We start from the raw sequence: 22789 nt of genomic DNA, 5'->3' as shown, positions 1-22789 counted from the left end.
CTGTGTCTCAGGCTCAGGGAAAATCTCAAAGAGGAACTGACAGTTGACTCTACTGAAAGATGAAGAGTAAAAGGAAGGCTTTTGCATAGCTGTAACCAAAACACCGAAGAGCCTGACTCAAGGGAGAAAGGATCTATTTTGGCTCACAGCTTTAGAGATCTCAGTGCATGGCTGCTTGACCCCCTGTACTTGGGCAAAACATCATGATGGCAGGACTGTGTAGCTGAACAGACTTGCTAGTTCTTGTGAAGTAAGAAGCAGAAAGATGGGGTGTCAGAGTAAAGGGAGAGATAGCTCCAGGCCACATCACCAGTAATTTACTTCCTCCAACTGGGTCCCACCTCTTACCCTCCAGGACCTCACAATAACAATGTCATTCTGTCTGAGCACTCACCGTCCAATTGTCTCTGGAGATGCCCTTGCAGACACAGCTAGAGATGTGCTTTAATAATCCCCTGAGTGTTTCTTAATGCAATCAAGGCGACAGTCAGAATTGACCACCACACTAGCCAAGGGTATGTACAGCTCTGTAGAGGTAGACGTAGCATTATGAATTTGAAACTAAGCAAAGCAGAATAAAATTCAAAAGGGAAAGGCTGATGATGAGGCAGACATAACCGTGAGGTTGACCTCCAGGTGTGTTGCCTGCTCCCTGAGGGAGGATGAAGTTAATCTGAGGGTAAGGATAGATGGGGCTTCAGATCTGAGAGACCTGGTCATGTTCACCTTTTAGAAATATCATCTAAATAGACTCGTCTCTCCTGGCAAAGTGCAAACCTGCATCGTACAAGTGTCCTCCTCATGCAGTTATTAATAGTGTCCTTTTTCTCCCTCCAAACTGTGTCAGTTTGGACAATAAATTATAGTCCATCTACTTTTGAGTGTCCTTGTCTCTAGTCCTGAACATTTTAAATCCATTCTCTAATCCCCACACTGTAATCAAAGGGATGGGAGAGTTGAGATACTCCAAGGGGAAACTTGGCAAGGAGTGTGTGTGTGTGTGTGTGTGTGTGTGTGTGTGTGTGTGTGTGTGCGTGCACGCGTGCATGCGTGTGTAGTGAAGGAGATGAAGGGGTTGAAGATAATGCCCAGAACTCTGGCTTGGAAACTGATGATTAATTAGCAGAGAGAGATTTGCCAGCTGAAGGTCACCTATGAGTTTGTGGTAATAGTTCCTCCAGAAGCAACTTTGTATTTCTTTCCAGGGAATAAACATACCTGTTTGACTTACAAGAAAAAAGGGCCAGGAAAAAAAAAATGTTTGATTAAATGAGATGAGGGGCACCTGCTGAAGTGAAACCCCCTGCAGGTGAGGCAGTAGTCTGATTTACCCCATGAGGTGAGGGTACGGGGCACAGAATCCACTGCCTCCTGTCTTAGCTGAGAACCTCCCTGCGGTTCCTGGAGTTCGTGCAACGAGCTGATGGTGTGTAGCACTCAAGACTACTGCTGACCTAGGCATTGGCATGAATGAGAAGTAAAGGGTTGCCAGGAGTTGATAGAGTAGACCACGGGAGCACGGGAATTCAGACTGCGGCTCCAGTTGCCCTCATCCACAGCCAGGACGACCTTGCATGATCGCTGTTCTCAGAACTGAAAGTGTTGCATATTATAAACTGTTTTTAGATTTGGATGAAGAATCTAAGAAGTCCAGTGCAGACTTTAAATCCATTCATTCATTCATTCATTCATTCACCCATTAATTATGCAGTGCTAGAGTTCAGAGGCTGGTCCTATGAAAGTGCTCTACCTCTGATCCATACCCATGGCCCCTTTGTTAGTGTCCATTTTGAGGCAGGGTGCCACCAATTGCCCAGACTGTCCTTGAACTCACTCTGTAGACCCAGCAAGTCTTGAAGGTGAGTTCCTCCTGCCTCAGCCTCCTTACTAAGTGGGATTTCAGACCTATACCATTCAAGCAGACTGGGTCCTAATTTATGTATGTGTTTAGTGTACGTACATATTCATGTGTGTGTAGACATGAATGTCTATTTGTGTGGAAACCAAAGGTCACCTATGCTATCTTTCTCAATTGCTCTCTACCTCCTTTTTGGAAACACTGCCTCTCACTGAACCTGGAGCTCACCAATTCTGCTAGACCCACTGGCCAGCACCCGCAGGGGTCTTCCTATATCTTCCTTCTCAGTACTGGGATGACAAGTGTGCGTCACTACACCTAGCTTTATACACGGATGCTGTGGATCTGAATTTGGGTCCTAATGTCTGCACAGTAAGCATTTTTTGGACTAAATCATCCCCTCAGCCTCCAGCCCTAAATGTTTTGATGACATAAACAATGGAAGTTAGCTTTCACTTAGCTGTCTCAGTGACCCACAGTTCTTCACTTTATACTGCCACTACATTTCCTGACATAGAAGAGTCTTTCCCTGACAGCAAATATATTAGTGGTTCCAACCCTTGGGAAGATACCACAAAACCCCCTCAAGGGCTTTTGAGTCTACCAGCATCATTAAGAATGCTCTGGCCTGCCATTCATACTTCAGAAGTCTAGTGTGTGATTCCAAATGGGGAAGTCCTGATGTGCTGGCATTTAAACTAGAAGCCGAGTGGGCAGTCCAGCCAGGCAGGCGGTTTGAACATGCTGGACCCCTGCCCACTTCCAGGCTTCTCTACTAGTGCTAGATGAAGATTCATGACCACCCTTGTCACCCTGTTCAGAGGTCTGACAAGGGTTTGAATCCACTCTGTGGCTCTAAGTAAATTTTAGAAAATTTTTACTGGGTGCATCAAATTGATGGTTAATTCCTGTCCCTTCTGAGGGATTTGGCACTAATTAATCTCTGCACCAGGGCTAGGGAGCTGCTGTGGAAAGGTTCTCCCTAAGTAACAACAGAAAGGACTCTCTGGTGTGGGGGGGGGGTGGTAAAGTGCTGCCATTTGGGAACTACATTCCTTTTTACAGACTGCTAGTACCATGCAGGGTAAGAAAAGGGGCAATTTATCAAATAGTATCTTAATAGCCTAGAAGGGTTAATGCACCTTTAGTGGAAGACTGGACTTTTTCCCTGGTAAAATCAAGATGATTTCTTTACAAAGTCATTTATGTTGGACTATAATGCCATTATCCTCAAAACCAAATATAGAAAAAGAGAAAGAATTCATACATTGATTGTCCTTTTAAGACCTGCTCTCTCTGGAAAAGAACTTCCTCAAATCATGCCCTTTGCTGTTTCTTCTACCCCATAGCCCCTCAGTGTATGAGCAAACCTAAATACAAATTGCTATCATTTTAATCAAAGTATATTTGAAGCCCAGGTGAATTCACAATGGGAAGTGATTAGAGTGGTCCGGGGACATCTTTAATTAAAGATACCATTATAAGAAAACAATGGTTTTGAATGTTGTTAATAGAGCTGAGTATAAAGTACCCCTTAATTCAATAAGGAGAAAGTCACTGGTTCATGGATTTGATTGCACATTGTAAATGGGAACTACATACTGTAATTATTTTTATTTGTATGAGCCATCTCTTTTATTGCCCATGCTGGAAGTAGAAATAAGCTGTCCTATTAAGATATTTAATATATATCATCCTTTCCACATCACATAGTTCTAGCCTAATAAAAATGTCCCAAGAAGACCCCAGCCCATAGCAGGAGACCACCTCCATGCAGCCAAGACATGGGCAGTTCACCTCCTAACTCCCTGGGTCTAATATTTAAATTAAACTGCCACACCTTCTCAGACCACCATGGGGTCATATGCAAATACGGGGCCCTGCTTTAGAAAATGGAGTAAAGACTCCATCACCTGCAACTTTGAAAATCCCAAACTGAGCAAAGCCTTGATGCATTCCACCATTCTTGGAAGGTAATGGTGAATAAGGAGGGTGTCAGTGTACCAAAGGTCCAGTGATAACAGAATAGCTCCTCAGACATGCCTCATGCTACTCCTGGGAACCTTATGCCATGGGATTCTGCAGGTATGACTGGTGTTAAGGGCTTTGAGAAGCAGAGGCTTTTGTGGACTTAGAAGGGGAGAGATGTCAGAGTCACGGGGATCTGAAAATGTTGTGCTGCTAACTGGTGGTTGGAAGGAGGAGCCTTGTTCCTAGACATGCTGGCAGCCTAGCCTGCAACCCTTCAATGCTGGAAACAATCAAGAAATCATTTTAGCTTAGGGAGACCTGACCCTTAGACCTGCAATACAAATTTGCTTCAAGCTAGTTTATCTGTGCTACAGCAATTCTTAGGAAAGGAATGCAAGCCTCTGTTTGACCAATTTACATATATTAAGGTTCTGCCTTCCCAAGGCTTTCTCTGGTTCAGTCCCAGCATTTGCCTTAAAATGCCAGGTTTGGGGAGGAGGGGTTTTATTCAGCTGTACAGTACTTCCTAAGCTCTGCAGTCCTGGATTCCTATCCCCAGAACCTATGGAAATAAAATCCCAGGTTTGGAGAACAGGTCCCATAGAGCATTCCTTCCCATTACCAGCCCTACTCCAACACACACCCCACCATCAGCGCCACCAAGCCAGTAGACTGCTGCTCTCTGCTTGAAAGTCAAGGCATGCCATTGGTTCTCTTCCCTCAACCCACACCAGGCATCTAAACAATGAGAACAATGGCCTGGTTTTTCCCTGGGTTCCTCTCTGCCTAAAACGAACTGATTCTATGAAAAAAGATTCCCCCAAAGAAGTCTGCTTTCCCCATTCAAAATGTAAAAGAATAAACAACTTACTGGATATTAAAAACTGTCAGAAAAGCTTGATACAGAGACCAGCTCCTCCCTCTCCCCTCACTCTTTCACAGTGAACCATCTTTTCACTTCTAAAAAAATAAACCCAACACTGCATGAATGATGAGCCATAAATTGTGTCTAGGAACTGGTGATTTGTGTAGGATTTGTGATTCCTTTAGTATATTAATTGGTAAACACCCTATAAATGTGTGTAAACTAAAGCCATTTAACATATGCAAACAGTTTAATCTCTCTGCGTGGTGTTGCTCCTGTTTCAGCAAGCTCAGACAGGATATTCATTGTGGAGTGTATCTCATGCCCCTCCTACCTCATCCTCCCTTGCTCTGCCTCCTCTCTATGATCCTATTTCAGATAATACCAAATGGGTGACCCATATCTTTAAACCTCTGAATGGTAGAGATGCACTTTGGTCCCCAGTGAATTGCACAGGGGTTTGTTGTAATACAGTGTAATACAGTGTTCTTGATCTGTGCTTCCCAACCCATGGAATACAATGGCTGGATGAGCTGTGGCCTTATTTCCAGTTGTTGCTAATCAACCCCAACCTGACACCCTTGCTTATGAATACTCATTGCTTAGAGACCAGAGCAATCTCTTGTGATGGAATGTTCTGTCACAGCAATGTCAGCCATAGCCTTAACACTGAGCAGTAAACTTGAATAGCTTCTGAATTCCATTTTGTAAGTCTACCCTATATTTGTCAGCAGCCCAGGCCCTCCTTGTATGCAGGATTCCTTTGGCTATTTTCTTAAGAATAATACAATTCATGAGTGGAAAGATGGCCCAGTGGTTAAGAGCACTAGCTGTGCTTGCAGAAGACCTAGGTTCAATTCCCAGCTCCCATGGAGCAGCTAACAACCATCCATACACCCAGGGGATCCTATGCCCTCTTTGGGCTTCTGTGGGCACTGCACAGCAGGGTACACTTACATACATGCAGGTATAACATTCATATACATGAAATTAAAAAAAAACAAACAATCCTTAAATGTTAGTGCCAGGACCATCTTGAAAGCGAACTGCAGGGTTGTGTCCCTATCCCACAAATACAGAGTCAGTCTTCACTGGTGGCATCTAGGCATATAGCATTATGTAACCTGCCCAAAGAACTCTGAGCAACATTCCCGTTTTAGAATCTCTGAAGAAGGAAAGTGAGGATTCTGCTGTAACAGCAAGAACATTTTGGTCACTTTCTCCTCTGTTCAGCTCTTCAGCCCATATTTTACCTTTCCAGGTGTCTATTTTTTTGAAATATTCATAGGAGTCATGAGAAATACAGTCCTCTGCACATATATTCATGGTGTTGGAGCAGACTGATGAGAAATGCTAGCCTTAAAAGAGCCCAAGTGCCTGGCATGGTGGCACACACCTTTAATCCCAGCACTTGGGAGGCAGAGGCAGGCAGATCTCTGTGAGTTCAAGGCCAGCCTGGTTTAAAAAGGGGGTTCCAGGAAAGCGGGGGCTAAAGAGAGACCCTGTCTCAAAAAAACCAAAAAAAAAAAAAAAGAGTCCAAGTGGTCTGCAGACTCTGTGATGTCATTTTCTTGGGGATGCTCTGTAATCTGAGGTAATAGCAAGGACACAAAAGAAACCCCGAAACCCTGAATTTTTCCCACAGCCGTTTTAGCACCCTAGGTCAGAATTTGAGGGTTTTAATGACAAGAGGAAAAGCAAATGAAGGTGGAGAAAATATGTCTTCTACTTGAAAGCTCTGGAAGGCTTGTTTTGCTTTCTGAGGTCTAATTCTAAAACCACAGCTTCCATTTCTCTGCCTTTTATGTCTATTCCATTAAAATATGATTTAATTATGTATCGACAAAGGCCTGACATAGTAAAGCTATCATTACTCTCCTGCCTGGATTTCTGAATGATACTGTGGGCAAAGGTGATCAAACTACTATTAATCTATAATACAGACCATAAGGAGGAAGGCAGGGGATGGTAATTACCAAGCAGAATGTGGCACTCAACAACAGTGCAAACCTCATCTAAAACCTGGAACTGGCATTTTGACTGAAAAAAAAAAAGACCTTTTACAAGTTTAATATCAGGTCAATAACTAGTAAGTTCAAAAACAGAAGCTGCAGGCCAAACCCGTGTGGGCTGTGTCTTTGCCTGTCTCCTTCTGCGTGACCTTGTGTTGACAGTGGCGTGCACAGAAGGAGTGGGATGCTAGCTGCTCCGTGTAGCAGATACCAGCACTGCCATCTCTCTCCAGTGCACATTTCCTACGACAGCCAGTGGCCTTGCTGATCATATCGCAAGATTTCCGAAAGAATTCTCCCTGCATGTCTCATTCCATCCACTCATTCAATTTCAACTTTCTTTATTTTTTACAAAAACTTTATTGAGAATTTCATACATGTATATAAGGTGTTTTGATCAAATCTATGCCCACTCCCTCCCCTCCAACATTCTCCCCTCTGAAGAGGTAACCCTAAAATCTTTGAAGGATTAGATTCAAGCTCCCAAATACTTTTGACATTTTTGGCCTTTGGAACAGAGTATGTTGCTAACAGGCCCAAGGACATTTTGACTTTTAGCCTAGAAACTGGCTAAATTTCTTTGGGGTCTTTTAACCTAACTGCTTAGCCAATTCCTACCTCCTATTCTTATCACACCATCCTCTGAAGAGGTTACCTAAATTGCCAATAGGGAATAGGCAGGCCAACCACTCTGGCTTCTTCCATGCTGAACAGGGATGCAGGGTGAGGCAATTGGAGTACCCCTTCTGTGGGTCTATGTAAAAGATTCCCAAATTGCATAACTCTTGTCTCTAAGGGAAGAAGAAAGTCCTTGAATCAGGAATAGGAGATGTGAAGAAGTAAAGGCAAGAGTAATTAGCATTACAAGTTCTAGACAGGGAACTAGAAAAAAGTCGTATGAAAGTCCATTGGAGTTTCTTGACAAGGGCTTCCAAAAGCATCCCTCTATTGGGGTCTTCCTCGTTTTTCTTTTGTCTTCCAAGGCTGGACTAGTTGGCTGGGAAGAGTGGCTGGATTCTCAGGTGAAGGTCCAGTGACCCTGCTTGGCACTCCTTTAATGACTGAGCACAACCGTCAGCAAGCCCAATTGTGACTATGTTTAGCGAGCTGAGTCGTGATAATGGTAGTTATTTCATGCAGAAGGGACTGCTATATAGCATCTTCTTATTTAAAGGACCTAGAATTTAAAAGGATTTGGTGCTAGGATCCACATATGAGGGAGAACATATGTGGTTTGTTTTTCTGAGTCTGTATTACTTCACTTAGTATAACAGTTTCTAGATCCATCCATTTACCTGAAAATTTCATTTTTATACATTAGAAATATTTTATTGAGAATTTTATACTATGCATTTTTATTATATTCGGACTCCCCAGCTCCATCCCCACCTCTGGCCCCACCTTACTGCCCCCACCTGATTTCATGGCCTCTGTTATTTTTTTAAGGTCTCTCAGGTCTAATTTGAGCCTTCATTTGTTCTCAGTGCAGGTCCATGCCCTGGAGCCTGGCAAACCCACCCAGTGTCACACCCTGGGGAAAGAAAATGGACTCTCCCTGCAGCTATCAGTTGCCAATAGTTCCTCTGCTAGGCTCAGGCTTCTTGCCCCCTCCTCCATGCTGGGATTTTGTTTTGCTTGAGGTTGTGCAGAGCTTACACATGCAGTCACATTTGCTGGGAGTTCATGCAAGTAACTTCTCTCTGGAAAACACTGCTTCTTTGTAGTCGTCCACCAATTCTTTCAGCCCCTTCTTTTTTAATACATTTTCCAACTTACTGAAAAGTTGAGAGAATGGCATAAAGAATTCCTGTCTCCTATGCTCAGGTTTACAAGTTCTATTACCTTTCCTGTATTCTCTGTGTACATGAACAAATGAGTAAAACGCATACATGGACATATACACAAAAGGTTTGTAACCTTTGTGAGCAAGGTACCCCTTTACCCCAGATACTAATGTATATTTACCCCAAAGCAGGAAACTATCCTATGTGACCACAGCATGGTTATCAAAGTCACACAGCATTGAAATACTGTTACCTGCTCCACAAACCTTGTATTTATTTTACTTTTTACCCGACTAAGGCCCTTTACTGTAAATGAAAACCTAGGATAGTTCACTGTATTTGATTGCCGTGTGTCTTTAGTCTACTTTAATCTGCAGTCACTCCTGAGTCTGTCTTGAGATTTCACAACATTGACAGTTAAGCATGCAGATGGTTTATCTTGCATACTACCTGCTGAGTTTCTCTCTTCTTTCCCAAGGATGAGATGTATGTTGTGTTCTTTAGGTGGGAATGGCCTAGAAGAGATGCTGGACTCTCTCCACTGTTTACCAGCACCATGGGGAGGAGTATTCTGTCCATCGTTTTATGACTGGCAACATTGAGTTTGACAACTTGTTTTAAGTGGTATATACCAAATTACCCAAGTGAAGTCATGTTTTGCTTTTTATAATTAGCGAGTCCTTGTGATAAATACTTTGAGACTCTATGGTTCTTTATTAACTCTTCAAACTCATGCCCAATAGATTTACATCATTTATAATTCTTGGATGGATCAGTAATAATTGTGGTTGATTGCTAAATCATGCTTTTCTATATTTATTAGTTGATCTTTTGTTATACCAAAGTTTCTCATTCATTAATATATTATCAATACTGTCTGTAAACTGTTATGTTCCTCTGCTCGATGTGTTTTAATACTTCATAATTTCGTTTGAGTCTCAAATGTTCCAGATTTAATCAGTGGGAACCAATGTTTTTCTTTTCAAAAACATTTTGAGTTCTTACAACCAGTATATTCAGCACTAAGGATATCTCTAGCTTCAAGCCTGGTGTGGTAGCACACACCTTTAATCCCAGCACTCAGGAGGAAAAGGCAGGCCGATCTCTGTGATTGAGGCCAGCCTGGTCTGCACATCTAACTGGGGTTACAGGGAGAACCTGTCTCAAAAAAGAATTTCTAGCCTCATAGAGATTACATCTTAGTCTGGAAGAGACAAAAGATAACAAACTAATGGGATAGTACCTTAGAAAAAGAAAAGCAAAGGTCAGCTTTTAGTGTAGGGAATGTTCCAATTACCGGGGTCTGTGCAGGGAACACCTAGTTAGTAGGTGTCATTCCTGCAAAGAAGGGCACAGGGAGTCCTGAAGGTATCTGGAGGAAATATCTTCCAGGCACTACCCCACACTCAGAGCAGCAGAAATGGCCCTCGTTCCTTGAGGTCAGAGTAAACTGGCATGTTCAGCAGTGTGGCATGGGTGACTGCATTGCAAACAGACCGAGGTAAGGACTCAGCAGGCAGACCAGCCTCTTCATCAGAGTGCCGTAAATCCCATGGTGCACATTCTCAGGCTGTTGATAGTGGCAAGTTACTGAATAAATTAGCTGCCTAGATGGGAATTTCCTATAAAGATAAAGCCTGACTCTCAAATTATTAAACTTTTTCTTTGCATACACAAGATACAAATTGCAGGCACATATATTTAAATGTATATTTAGATGGAGAACAAAAAAAGTTAGGGCTGTGAGATTCGCTGAAGTCATTCCTCTTATGGCCCAAAGTCACTGCTGTTAATAGTTTGCAGTTATTATTAGCTCACCACAATTTTAGAAAAATGTGTTGCCTTGTTCTCCAGCAGGGACATGAATACCGCCTTGTCATACATTACAATGTGAGAAAATGCAAATGGCATCTATGCTTTCCTTAAAAAGCTTCATCTTATCCACACCCAATTAAAGGCCTGTCTCCTAGGGCCAGGTCCTCAAGTGCTTGAGTCAGCATCTGTGCCTGCACTTGAAGCACATGCTCCGTCCCCATCTTTCCTTGGGATGTTTCAAGAGCAGGCAGTTTAGCAGGACAGCTCTTGAAGGTGACACAGAAGAAAGGTGCAATCTAGTCACAGAGCACAGGCGCTGTGAGTCAGAGGTCTAGGGAGGTTTATCTGGCATCCCTTTGATTGACTTCTCTGTGACCTTATGCATGGATCATCTGCCTCCTCAGGTGTGTGAAGGGCTTTAATTAATATTTGTGAATCTCCCTGATTACCACAGATAGAAAGTGGAAGAAAAGGGAAATTGTTGCTCATGGAAAGAAAAATAGATTAAATCTTGTTCCTTCACCAGAGAGACAGCAATACCCACAGACACTATTTTCAGGAAGGGAGGATTGGATATAAACCTTGATTTACTTACAGAAATGTCCGACGCCTGCTTCATGCAAAACTCTACTCTGCACTCTGATGCGCACAGTGCTCTCGTGAGTGCTAGTGCTGGTCCCCTTATTAGTGAAAGGAGTATTACTAGTCACAACGAGTGTGCAGGTTCATCTAATTAGCTGATTTCAGTTCATTTGGCATTAAATAATTCCCCAAATTCCCATATGTTTGAACAATATGTTCAACAAGGGGGATGATTCTCCAAAAGCAATTAAATAGTTCTTTGAGGAGAGCTTGTCGTCGGTCACTCATAAGCATCCCTGCTATTCCTGTTCATGATGAATGTGGGGGGCAATTACAGGAAAAACGCTTAACCATCTCTAATGGCCGCTGGCAGCCGTCCACACACAGGCCGCCACTGCATGCTCGTTAGAGCGCACGCTTGAATTTTGCATGTTTTTCAAAACTTGAGTGTACTATTTTATGCTTTCCAAAGAGCATTTGCTGCTGCTAATGCATGGCTTTCCAGTCCTCTCGCTGTTCAAATATATATGCAAAGGGGTTCCCACCTCAACATACACTTGGCTTATAGAGGAAGAACCGTCACTTAGGATTTCCTGGGAAAATAATCTTTTTTAAAGGCATCTCTGGTACTACGTGTGGGGGGAGGGTGACCATGCTATAGTGTTCAGCTGTCTTGGATGCAGGAGATGGGACATGCTCCTGCTCAGTTATGCACCCCAAGCTTAGTACACAGCATGTTATAGACAACGAGCTCCAATAGGGCCATGAAGAATATGAGGCAGGTCAGGGGAAAGCAATGAAAATGACTCCGAAATTTAATAGCATTTTAGGTAAACTCCTGGAGAATGGTTTGTCTGGAAATTTGCATTTGTTCATTTGTTTTTTAACCAAATTTCACCTTCCTGCTTGCCCTAGGGTCTAGGGGGTCTAGGAAGACATATTAAAGCTTTGGCAATCTCCATCCTAGATCACAGGGGCTCATTTGTGAGTCTCTGCTTTGTTGACTGTGTTCACTATCACTGTTTCTTACAAGTGAAAATCCACCAAATAAATGGAAATTCAAAAATGCTCTTTCCACAATGGGCAGGCAGCTGAGAGGAACTAGGATGACTTTAGTGATTTTCACTGATTGTCACATAAACATCCTCTTATTGTTTGTGGGCAGAGCTGGAAAACAAAAGCCAAGATCCAGAGTTTGGCTCGTAACCTTGTTTCATCCCCAATATAAGTAGGGTGAGGGGAGCCTTGAAAATGAAAAGGGGACCATTCAGTGTGGTGTGTGAGTCCAAAGAGCACGTGGTTCATGTGCTTCATGGTAGCAGTGGTGTTTTGACTGTAAACAACTCACAATCCAGAAAAATCTGAACTCTGTGTTTGGGTAAAACAACTTTGGATTTAGCTCTGAAATAGAGAAAAGTCAAAAAATATATTATGTTCTTGACTGTGTATATTTATACCTTTCTACTGTGCTGTCATTATATTACCTACCTAATTTGTGTGTCCTAAAGGTTGTGTTTTGTTCCATAATAATTTGTTTTATCATTTACTAACGTTGTTAAATGTATTTGGGGAAAAGGAACTTGATGGTAATAAGCCAAATTAGTTGATTCTGTAGAATTCTTGGGGTTTGTCATTGATATAATTATCAATCGGAATAAGAATTTGACAGCAGTTTTTGACTCAGACCAGGTCTTTGAGTTTTTTCATCCTGGTCTTTATTTCCAAGGGGCTGTTTGTCACTTTGTTGATTTGTTGAGCAGACCAGTTGAAATCTCAGCATAAGTGAGTCTGTGAGGCTGGGCAGCTTAGGGCTAGCACCTGCTCTCGGGTCATTCTGCGAAGGGATTTCACTCTTGTAGCACATCCCAGCCAGTAACTAAGTGCTCATGGAGAAATCCCTCATCCCTTATATGCTTCTCTTATCCTTTCCTGTCTGTGAAGCCTGCAGTCAGATGGGTCTGAGGTGCTGCTGAGTCCAGAAGTCACCTGTGGTCCTCCAGATATGATGGTCACCACTCCCTTCGCATTGACCATTCCGCACTGTGCTGACGTCAGTTCAGAGCACTGGAACATCCACTTGAAGAAGAGAACACAGCAGGGCAAGTGGGAGGTGAGACCGTGTGTGTGTGTGTGTGTGTGTGTGTGTGTGTGTGTGTGTGTGTGTGAAGTACTAGGATCTGAATTATAGCATTGGGTTTGATTTATCCTTAATGGTTCCTACTTACTGCAGTGAGTCAGTTATAAAATGAGTGAACATTTGCTAATTGTCATGTGGTTATGGCATGCATTTTATAAACTCCTCCAGGCATTTGCTAGTCTTTTTCTATACTAATGGAGATGCAAGATATGATCCAGAGCTTGTTGTTTGGTTTGAGAACACAGTTGTAATTGCTCACAAGGATGCATACACTTACATGCCTGCTTGCTGAGTGCCCACACTCCCTCCCAGGCCATATCCAACATTACTCTTTGGCAGAGAAGGCAGCTCAAGGCAGACAGGCTGTATTCCAAAGAGGAAACATCGGATCTGTTTGGATGTTGTTTTCATCCTGAGGATTATAACGTCACTAAATTTAGAAACATCCTGGAACACAATAAGTGCCTGCTATGTGTTTATGATATTAGTGAGTTCATTGAGAATTATCCCACTGTTTCCCTGTATGTGAGTACAGTGAAGACATACAGTACAAGCAGAGAGACTAGAAAAGAGAATGAGGTTGTATAACAAACGGGCTAACTATTAAAGAGACAGTCATAGCATACAGTTGAATTACTGTTTTAAGTGAAAGCTCTGATTTAAGGGAAAACTTGTCTGATAGGGAATCTTTTATGTCCATCTGCAGTCCATTTGCATGAAAGCAGGTGAATCATCTGGCTGGATCACAGTGACCTGCACCTGTGAGTGCTGGGCTCTGGCCTCCCAGGAGCTGCTTCAGGCAAAAGAAGTGAAATAAAATATTTTTCTAGGTAAAAATGCCCAGTTTCTGGGATTATATTCCCCCTACCAGCTATGTCTTGAAACTAGTCCATTTGCTTTGTTCCAGAAGGCAGTCTGCTGTGTGTTCCATCCTGGTGCTATGACAGGGGTTTCTTGGAGGTACAGAGCTCCAAGGGGGCCACGTTATGGTCTCCTTCCCCTTGTGTTTTGATTTACTTTGAGTTTTACCACTTCAGTTCCCAGCATTTTCTCACAATCTCCTACATCCAGACAGTGTTATATTTATGCTCCGCCAAACCAGTCATGAATGTCTAAATTCTTATCAGAGAGGGTGGGGCTATTCCAGTACATCTTATCCAAATCATTTATTTAATGGTCTCTCATGAATAATTTCAGTGGAATGAAAGATGATAAAATGTTGGAGAGAAAATACACATTACCTTAAGGGCATTTTAGTAGGTTTTCAGAAGTAGATTTTGAAAAAAATTTTTTTTAAATAAAGTAGTTTGCTTATTGAGGTTAAGGTTCAACTTTTAAAAAACTGACATTGAACAGTTAACTAGCAATTGAACTTTCAAAGCAATTTTTGTTACTTTGGCGATTAAAGCAGAACACTATCACATCATACATTATGATTTTTTGAGTTCATGGCATAAGCAGTTACTTTAAAAGAAGACAAATATTTAACATCGATAATTAAGACAATAATATATTATGGAAAAGTTTACGGCCTTGCAAAGTATTTAGGTCCTATGGTATTTCCAAAATGAAGGAATTTAACACGTCTTTTCCCAACAGGAAGTGATGTCAGTGGAGGATGAATCCACATCCTGCTACTGCCTTTTGGACCCCTTTGCGTGTCATGTGCTGCTGGATAGCTTTGGGACATACGCCCTCACAGGAGAACCCATCACAGACTGTGCTGTAAAGCAGCTCAAGGTGGCAGTCTTTGGCTGCATGTCCTGTAACTCCTTGGATTACAACCTGCGCGTTTACTGTGTGGACAATACCCCCTGTGCATTTCAGGTCAGTCTTTCTGCTATAATTTTTCTTATGGTACCATGAAAATGTAAGTCTTTCTAAACACCAGTATCAATAGAGGGCTCTGTTGGTGAACATCTGGAAAAAGTGCCCTTACCACCTGTCTTGAACAAGAGTCATTGTTTTGTGTGTCCAGTGTCAGCAACAATGAGGTAGTCAGCATCCAGAAAGGAATAAGGGTTAAAGTCATGCACATAGAGACCACTGTCTACTAAATTATGAAACCAACTGGAAGTACATAATTCAAAAAGCAAGCCAAATGTGGTGGCACATACCTTTACTCCCAGCCCTCAGGATGCAGAAGCAGGTTTATCTGTGTGACTCAGGGACCTTTCTGGTCTCTAGAACAAGTTCCAGGCCAGCTGGGGCTACATAGTGAGACCCTATGTCAAAAAAGAAGAAAAGAAAAACACACATGCAAGTGTGATTCGGGTGCTGGAGAGGACTGTTTGAAAATCCATTGCAAACCCTCATGGATGGACAATGTTAAGGAGCAAAGGACAGAGATACCAGGTCAAGAAAGGAAAATGACACAAGATGGAGAACAGAAAGTTATTTGGCGTGCAGAGGGAGGGAGAAAATTGCTGGAATTAATTGAAGGATGAAGTTAGGGAATAACAATGATAAATCATACCTGTCACCAGACAGTCATATTAGATCCCAGACACATGGTCTATTAATTAATGAGGCTACTAGGGCAGAGATAGTTCAAGGTTCCTTTCCATTTTGGGTGCTTTTAATCATGTAAGATTCATTTGAAATTAGATACTCCTGAAGAGGGTGGTTTATTAATAGCAGCAAGGATAATGCAGAATGGCCCTCGGAAGCTTTGTTCATATATAAATAACATAACTCTTACGACACTCCTCATTCCAGATCCCTGTTAGCCCAGCCCTGGGTCATTACATCCATTATGCAGAATGTTTCCTCAGTAACTAGATTTTAAGCTGTTAACACCGAGCTGGAAAACTCATGTTTACCAATAGAAAAGGTACAGTGACCTAAATCCTGAACAGAAGCCAGGAAAGGTGACACAGGGCCAACCTGCCTGCCCAAATCTCCCTGCCTGTCTTGTAAGGAACACAGGCTATTGTGAAGGGCACATTTAATCTTTGCTCCCAAAGGAGGTTTTTATCCCACAGGTGTGATATTTTGTAAAGAGCTCTAATGTAAGCATAGTCCTCACCATACAGTTATTTTAGACTCTTCATTTACCTGCCCTACCACCTCCAAGGAGGGGTTTCCCAAGAGAAAATAAGTAATAGACTTTCAGGAATCAAAACAAGGAAGACATGGCTAAGTAGAAGTTTCACATTGGGGGTCACCACTTGCACTGAACAGTTGTGTAAAATGCACCAATGATTCCAGTCACTCAGCCAGCTTTAAAGATTTAGCAAACTGGAGCTCCATGGAGCACTTCCAGGATCCTGGCTCGCGTAGATAACTCACGGCTGACTTCAGTCACTTTGCAGAACTGTTCACTTATTGCTTTGGGAGTCAATCAGCCGTCAACCAGCTCCGAGCCTCCTCTGAACAGTGATCTCACTGCTGATGTATACACCACAAAGGCATCTGCCTAGAGACTTTATCCCAGCACCTTTCAACAATCAATTTTCATTCCTGTCGATGCCATGAGATTCTATGGCAGTCCAACTGCTTGGGTAGATAGGCATTACAGGAGCTGTCATGAGAACAGTACTGTAAACCCAGCTTCCAAGGTTTATTCATCCATTTCTGTTGGCAATAAAAATGCTCTTCTCTTCACCAGCGGAATCCAAGTATCTTTACTGTGTGATTCAAAAGTATGTCCTAAATCAGTAAAACTTTAACTTTGCTTTTTTAAAATTTTATGTGTGTGAGTGTATTGCCTGCATGTTTGTGAGTGCACCCGTGTCATGCAACGTGCAGAGGTCAGAAGAGGGCTTTCGGAGTCTCCTGGAACTGGAGTTAAGGATGGTCCATAGCCGCCATGTGGGAGCTGGGAATCGAACCTAGGTCCTCTCCAAGAGCAGTCAGTGCTCTTAACTGCTGAGCCATCTCTCCAGCCCAAAACTTTAACTTTGCTTTAAGGAAAAGTTTCTCTACAGCTATACCTTTGAACCTCATGTATTGGATCTTTTTACCAGTAGTGACCCTTTCTCTCTCCTATCATGTCAGATCAAGTAGATTTTCAAGTTTCACGTGGTGAGACTTGTTATTGGCAGGGTGTGTATGACAGCTGTCATGAACAGCAGAGGTATACTTCCTCTCTGGAATTCTGAGAGATCAGGAACCTGGGATGTATAAACGTTTACACCAATGGATAGATTAAAACACAACTTGCAGCGTCTCTAAATAGAGACTTCTTCATCCAGAAAATAAGTGTTTAGTTTCCAGTCTTAATTTATTCTTTTTTGTTTCTGAAAGGGTCTTATTTTTAAGTATTCACACTGCTAAGGAAATGTATTCAGAACTTTCAACATAGAATTATTGGTATCATTTTAATATCTTAAATCATGTGGGAGTTATTTTTATGGCTTTGTATGTGATCTTTATTAATACTTAGCCATTAAAACAGTTCCATTTTAAGAAAGCTTCAGCAACAATTCTCTTTTGAATCTCTTAAAGACTTCATGGTTAATATCGAGTGGTATGAGCTGAAAACATTGTATGCACTGTTTGCTGATTTTCTGTAACTCTCATCATACCCCCCACATACACAGAAAAATGTTTCGTTTTCCAAGATTATTAATAAGCCATGGAACTAAAGAGAAAACAATGAGATTCTGGGTTTTGCTAATTAATGGTTTAGTTTCTAATTTTAGGTAAGTAATAAAAGCTGTTAAATAAATATACCCAATGCTGGGACATATTCACAAATATGCATATTTTATAGTAACAGAAGATAACTGTCATTAACTCTATTTAAAATTTTTCTTTGTGGGGCTGGAGAGATGGCTCAGCAGTTAAGAACACTGGTTGCTCTTGCAGAGGACCCAGGTTTAATTCCCAACACCCACATGGCCACTAACAACTGTCCGTAACTCCAGTTCCAGGGGATCTGATGCCGTCTTCTGACCTCCCTCCACAAACAGTGCATGATACAGGTATACTTACAGATATGAAGGCAATGCACCCATACACTAAAATAAAAATAAAATATTTAAATATTTTCATGTGCATATTTTTTGTACATGGTACTGTGGGACACAAGGACATGTTCAGCTTATTCCAACTCCTGTGGCCCCTAATCTTCCCTTTCTCGTCCCTGTACCCACTTCTACTAGCCACTGACTTCATTTCTTCTCTATTGCTGTGATTAAAAAAAAAACTGATAAAAGCAACTTTTAAAAAGGGGGCCTTATTTTAGCTCAGAGTTCCAAGTACAGTCCATCATGATGGAGAACTGATGGCATCAGAAGCTTGAAGCAGATGGTCACACGACATCCACAGTCAGAAGAGAAGAATGCATGCGTGCCTGCCAGAATCCAGTTCTCTTTGTCTACTGGGACACAGCCCAGGACACCCGCCTAGGGAATAGTGCCAACCACAGTAGGTGGGTCTTCCTCGTCAGTGGTCCCCTACAGCCAGCCTAATCTCCTCCATCTGCTAGTGAGACTCCCTGCCCAGGTGATTCTAGAGTCAGTCAGTTGACAGCACCAATCATCACAGGCCCTTTGTTCATGTAATAATTTCCCTCCTACGTTCATGCCGTGTATGCACACAGGATATTAGGATGCTATGTGTCTACATAAAATCTGGATATTAATCTTCTGTCAAGTATAAAGCTAAAAAAGGTTTCTCCCTTTCTCTAGACTGTCTCTTCACCACATGAGGCTGTTCCTTTGCTGTGCAAAAAGCTTTCTAATTTCATAATATCTCACTTGTCAATTATTGGCATTATTTCCTAAGGGACTGGAGTCCAATTCAAGAAGTCTTAAGTTACATCTGTATTTTGAAGTGGTTTCTCTACTTTTTCCTCTAACAGTTTCAGAGTTTCAGGTCTTTCTTAATTTTTTATTATATTACGTGGGGGTAAGGGTGAGGGGCACATATGTCTTGATGTGTACATGCCACGATGTGCATGTAGAAATCAGAGGACTAGTTATAGGAGCTGTTTCTCTCCAACATGGGGGTCCCAGGGATCAAACTCAGGTCATCAGGCTTGATGACAACCACCTTTACCCACTCTGCCAATTCCTGACGTGGAGTTGATTTTCGTGCAGGGTGAGGGATAGGAGTGTACTTTCACGGTTCACATGTGAATACCCAGTTTTCTCGGCTCCGTTAGTTGAAGAGCCTTTCTTTTCTCCACTGTACACTTTTGGCATCTTTGATAGAACTGTGTTTATCAAAATTAGAATAGAGTTTTTCATGGAGCATTTCTGCAGAAATTTCCCATCTTGGATTTTGTTTCAACTGTCACTATAATGAAATGTCTGTCATAGTTAGGACACGCTCATGACATCTGTTGTATTTATTGCATCTCAAAGAAATAACAAATACTCACTGAACTAAAGCTTGGCTCTTAACCAAGAAGGAAGGCTGCTGTAAGAACATGGTTTCAGCTTTTGTCTCACTGGGAAGTTCTGTCCATAAAACATGTGAATTCTACCCTCTTGGTGGAAGATCCTTCAGGAGGATGAGCTTCCAGACCAAATCCACCTGCCCACTAACACCTGGCTATGGCCCAGGCAATACAATGACACATGAAAGGATATTCCCATAGAGAACTTGGGTAGCTAGACATAGTCACTGATTTCATCCAATCTGCCTTTTTCTCTCCTGCCTGCATTGTCATTTGTCTGGGCTAGCCTGGATGAAAATAGCGATGTTTTTGAATGACAAAAGAAAAATACTCATCTAGCTGACTAAGGCATAATTAATTGTAGGCTTAAGTGTTTTAAGATCTCTTCTGATAAATACATCTGAAACTGACATTATAGAAAGTTGGATAAATTCAGGTACGTTGCTAACAAAAATGTCACCTGCCTGAAGGTAAGAAGAGTAAGCAAGCTCAGAAAGATGACTCCAGCACTGCCCTCGCACGGCCTCCTCGACAGTGGTGGCAGCGGCCATTTTGTGCACCTGTGCTCGGCAGTCCCTCCTTTGATGCATCAAACCCAAGGTGGACGGTTCCCAATGTATATTTGAGGCAGCAACACTTTAGGACCTAGCTTTTGTTATTGTGTTCTATGACACAGTGACATACACATACACAAATCAGAAAAACCTTGACATAGGAACGTCTGGAATTAAGATCCTGCCTGTCTTACCGGGGAGGAAAAGAAGAAAGAAGTCATTTTTTTCCTGCATTGCTCCCAGCACTCCTATTCGGTACCTCTCCGTGCTCCTTACTTACTTGGCATTAATGTGGATTTAGAATCTAATTTCAAAGGATTTCCTCCAGATGTAGTTCTTGTGTTTATCAATAATGCAACCTTGGGAAATATTGTTCATGTAAACCATTTAAAGGAAAACACCAGAGCAACATGATGTGTGTGTATGTGTGCATTTAAGTTCAAACAGTTTTGTCTCATAAATATGTAAATTCGGCCTGCCTGCTTCAGCATCCCTGAAGCACACCTGAATATCGCTGGCTGTCTCATTAAATCAACATAAAGAGCTCAGTGAGCCACGGTATGCAGGTTTCTCCTAGCTGCGGCCTCGGGAGCTGGATGGCTTGCAGGCCCCGTGTGAAATAAAAAGCCAGAGCCCAGTAAAACCACCGCCCAGAGCTTTCAGATACATTTATATACACAGAACCAGGTCTTCTCGTGTCATTAACTCAGATAGCAATTAAACAATGGAAAGAGATTTAACAGGAGCCCCGGGAAGATAAAAAAGCAGACAGGGCAAAATCAAAGAATTCGGCAGAACTGTGTGTACCATTGATTCACAAACCCCCATGTACCTGGTGCAGTGGCATACACTTGTAATCCCAGTATTCTGTGGGCTGAGGCAAGAAAATCATGAGTTCAAAGCCAGCCTGGGCTAAAACCTATCTCAGAAAAGAAAAAGGGGAGGGGAGGGGAGGGGAGGGGAGATGAGACAAAACCCATGGATATCCAGGGCCAGCTTTGAGGAGCAATACAGTAAGCTAAGATCAGGACTGTACCTTTCTTTTAAGGGCATTTTATTTTATTTTAAAGTTCTTTGTACTTAGAAGTTTATTTCTTCATTTGGTTTGCTTGCTTGCTTGCTTGTTTGTTTTTTTTGAGACAGGGTCTCCCTGTAGCCCCAACTGGTCTGGAACTTAGCCAGGCTGGCCTGGCCTCCATCTCACAGAGATCTACCTGTCTCTGCCTCCCAAGTGCTGGGATTAAAGGTATGTGCCACCAAACCCAGCTCAGAATTTTATTTCTTTAACTTTAACGATTAATTCATTACTGGGCTTTTTTCTTTAATAATTTTTTTTTCAGAAAAAATATTGCTTAGTATTTTTCCCCAGACTGGATGACAATGTTAATTACACATAGCTGGTTTTTAAGAGTAGTAAGTTAAAAGGGCAAGACATAAACATTACGTTTAAGTTGAGTAACCTAAAGCAAGACTTTAGAAATATACCTTTTTAATACATGCTAATTTTAATTAGGTATCAATTGTTTAAATGCCTGGTATTCTCAATTCTGCAGTGCACGTATGTGTGTGGGGGAGGGGGGCATGCATGTGAGTGTGGGAATGCAAGAACCGGTGTACATATATGTGAACCTCAGACCGGAATATCCATTATCTTCCTCGTTGGTTCTCTGCTTACTGCCTTGAGATAGGATCTCTCTTTCTCTCTCTCTCTCTCTCTCTCTCTCTCTCTCTCTCTCTCTCTCTCAGCCGAGGCTTTGCATGGACTGTCTGGCCAGGGAGCTCTCAGAATCCACGTCTCCACCCACAATGCTGGGGTAACAGACTCATGACTCATGACTATGAGGGAGCTAATAATTCAAACGCAGGCCCTTATATTCACAGAGCAATAATTCCTACCCTCTGAGCCACCTCCTCCGTCTCCCTACCCTACATCTTATGGAATGTTTAGACAGTATACATAACTCTAGGATAAGCACAGATGGGCATACTTACAAATGTATCTTGCACTACTCAAAAAAGTGTTTGTGGGACAGAGGTATTAGTAATCTGTACTTCCCATGAGTAAGAAAATAGCGAGTCTAAGAAAAGGCTAACACATCTATATAAAGAAATACAGGACTGTGGTGAATTGTGCAATTCTACTCTTTTCTCTGTCATCAACCGTGTGATTTTAGGGAAATAACTTTCTTGGGGAGGTCTTATGGTGGTCGCCTATAAATAAGGTCCTTAAGTGACATAAATCATCATTAGTTTCTTTTTTATATGACAATTCTGTATAGCTTCTAACACTTAATAATCCAGTACTAAATTAAGCAACAAGTCAGACATTTCCTGATAACAGTTACTCCTTTATGCAGATAGTTAGTTGGATAGAAAGGGAGGGGGTTCTTCAGAGAGTCTGGTTCATCTCCACTGGAAGAGTTGATGCTAGTCATAGACTGTGATGGCCACATAGTTTGAATGAACACATTTCTTTTCTGTACTGCTTTCTGACCTTAACACCAAAGCTGAGAAAAGGTTAATATACTACCATGCTAATTACTTTGCTTAGCTGGGAGTAAACCCAGGGTAGCAAAATGAGGCCTAAAGAAAATAAGTAACTTTCCCCAAATTACACAGAAATACAATTCAAATACTGTGTTCCTGTCTTGCATATGCAAAGTCCTGTAGCCATTCCTGGGAACCTTGAGACCTCAGCCACACAGCTCTAAACTAAAATGCTGATTCTTACTGTGACAAACAGGGACTCCCCCTTGTCCCACGTTTTTATCACCTCCACGATTCTTTTCATCCTGACCTTCTGTCTCAACTCCTTCCTGCAACCACGTGCCTGCACATATCCTGGGTCCTGGTCTCTGTCTC

General features: G+C 42.1%; 1 protein-coding gene across 1 annotated transcript in view; it reads left to right on the top strand.

Moving 5' to 3' along the window:
- Unc5d (unc-5 netrin receptor D) overlaps positions 1-22789 on the top strand; it is a 128111-nt gene that overhangs the window by 64026 nt on the left and 41296 nt on the right. The window contains exons 10-11 of the mRNA XM_017794847.1: positions 12829-12997; positions 14624-14851. Coding sequence (XP_017650336.1) covers positions 12829-12997; positions 14624-14851 — 397 coding nt within the window. The remainder of the gene's footprint in view (positions 1-12828; positions 12998-14623; positions 14852-22789) is intronic.

Source organism: Nannospalax galili, unplaced genomic scaffold, assembly GCF_000622305.1.
Source record: "Nannospalax galili isolate Female #2095 unplaced genomic scaffold, S.galili_v1.0 scaffold927, whole genome shotgun sequence".
In the NCBI taxonomy this organism is placed as follows: Eukaryota; Metazoa; Chordata; class Mammalia; order Rodentia; family Spalacidae; genus Nannospalax; species Nannospalax galili.
Note: the sequence above shows the minus strand (reverse complement) of the source record. Positions and strands in the feature narration are given on the sequence as shown.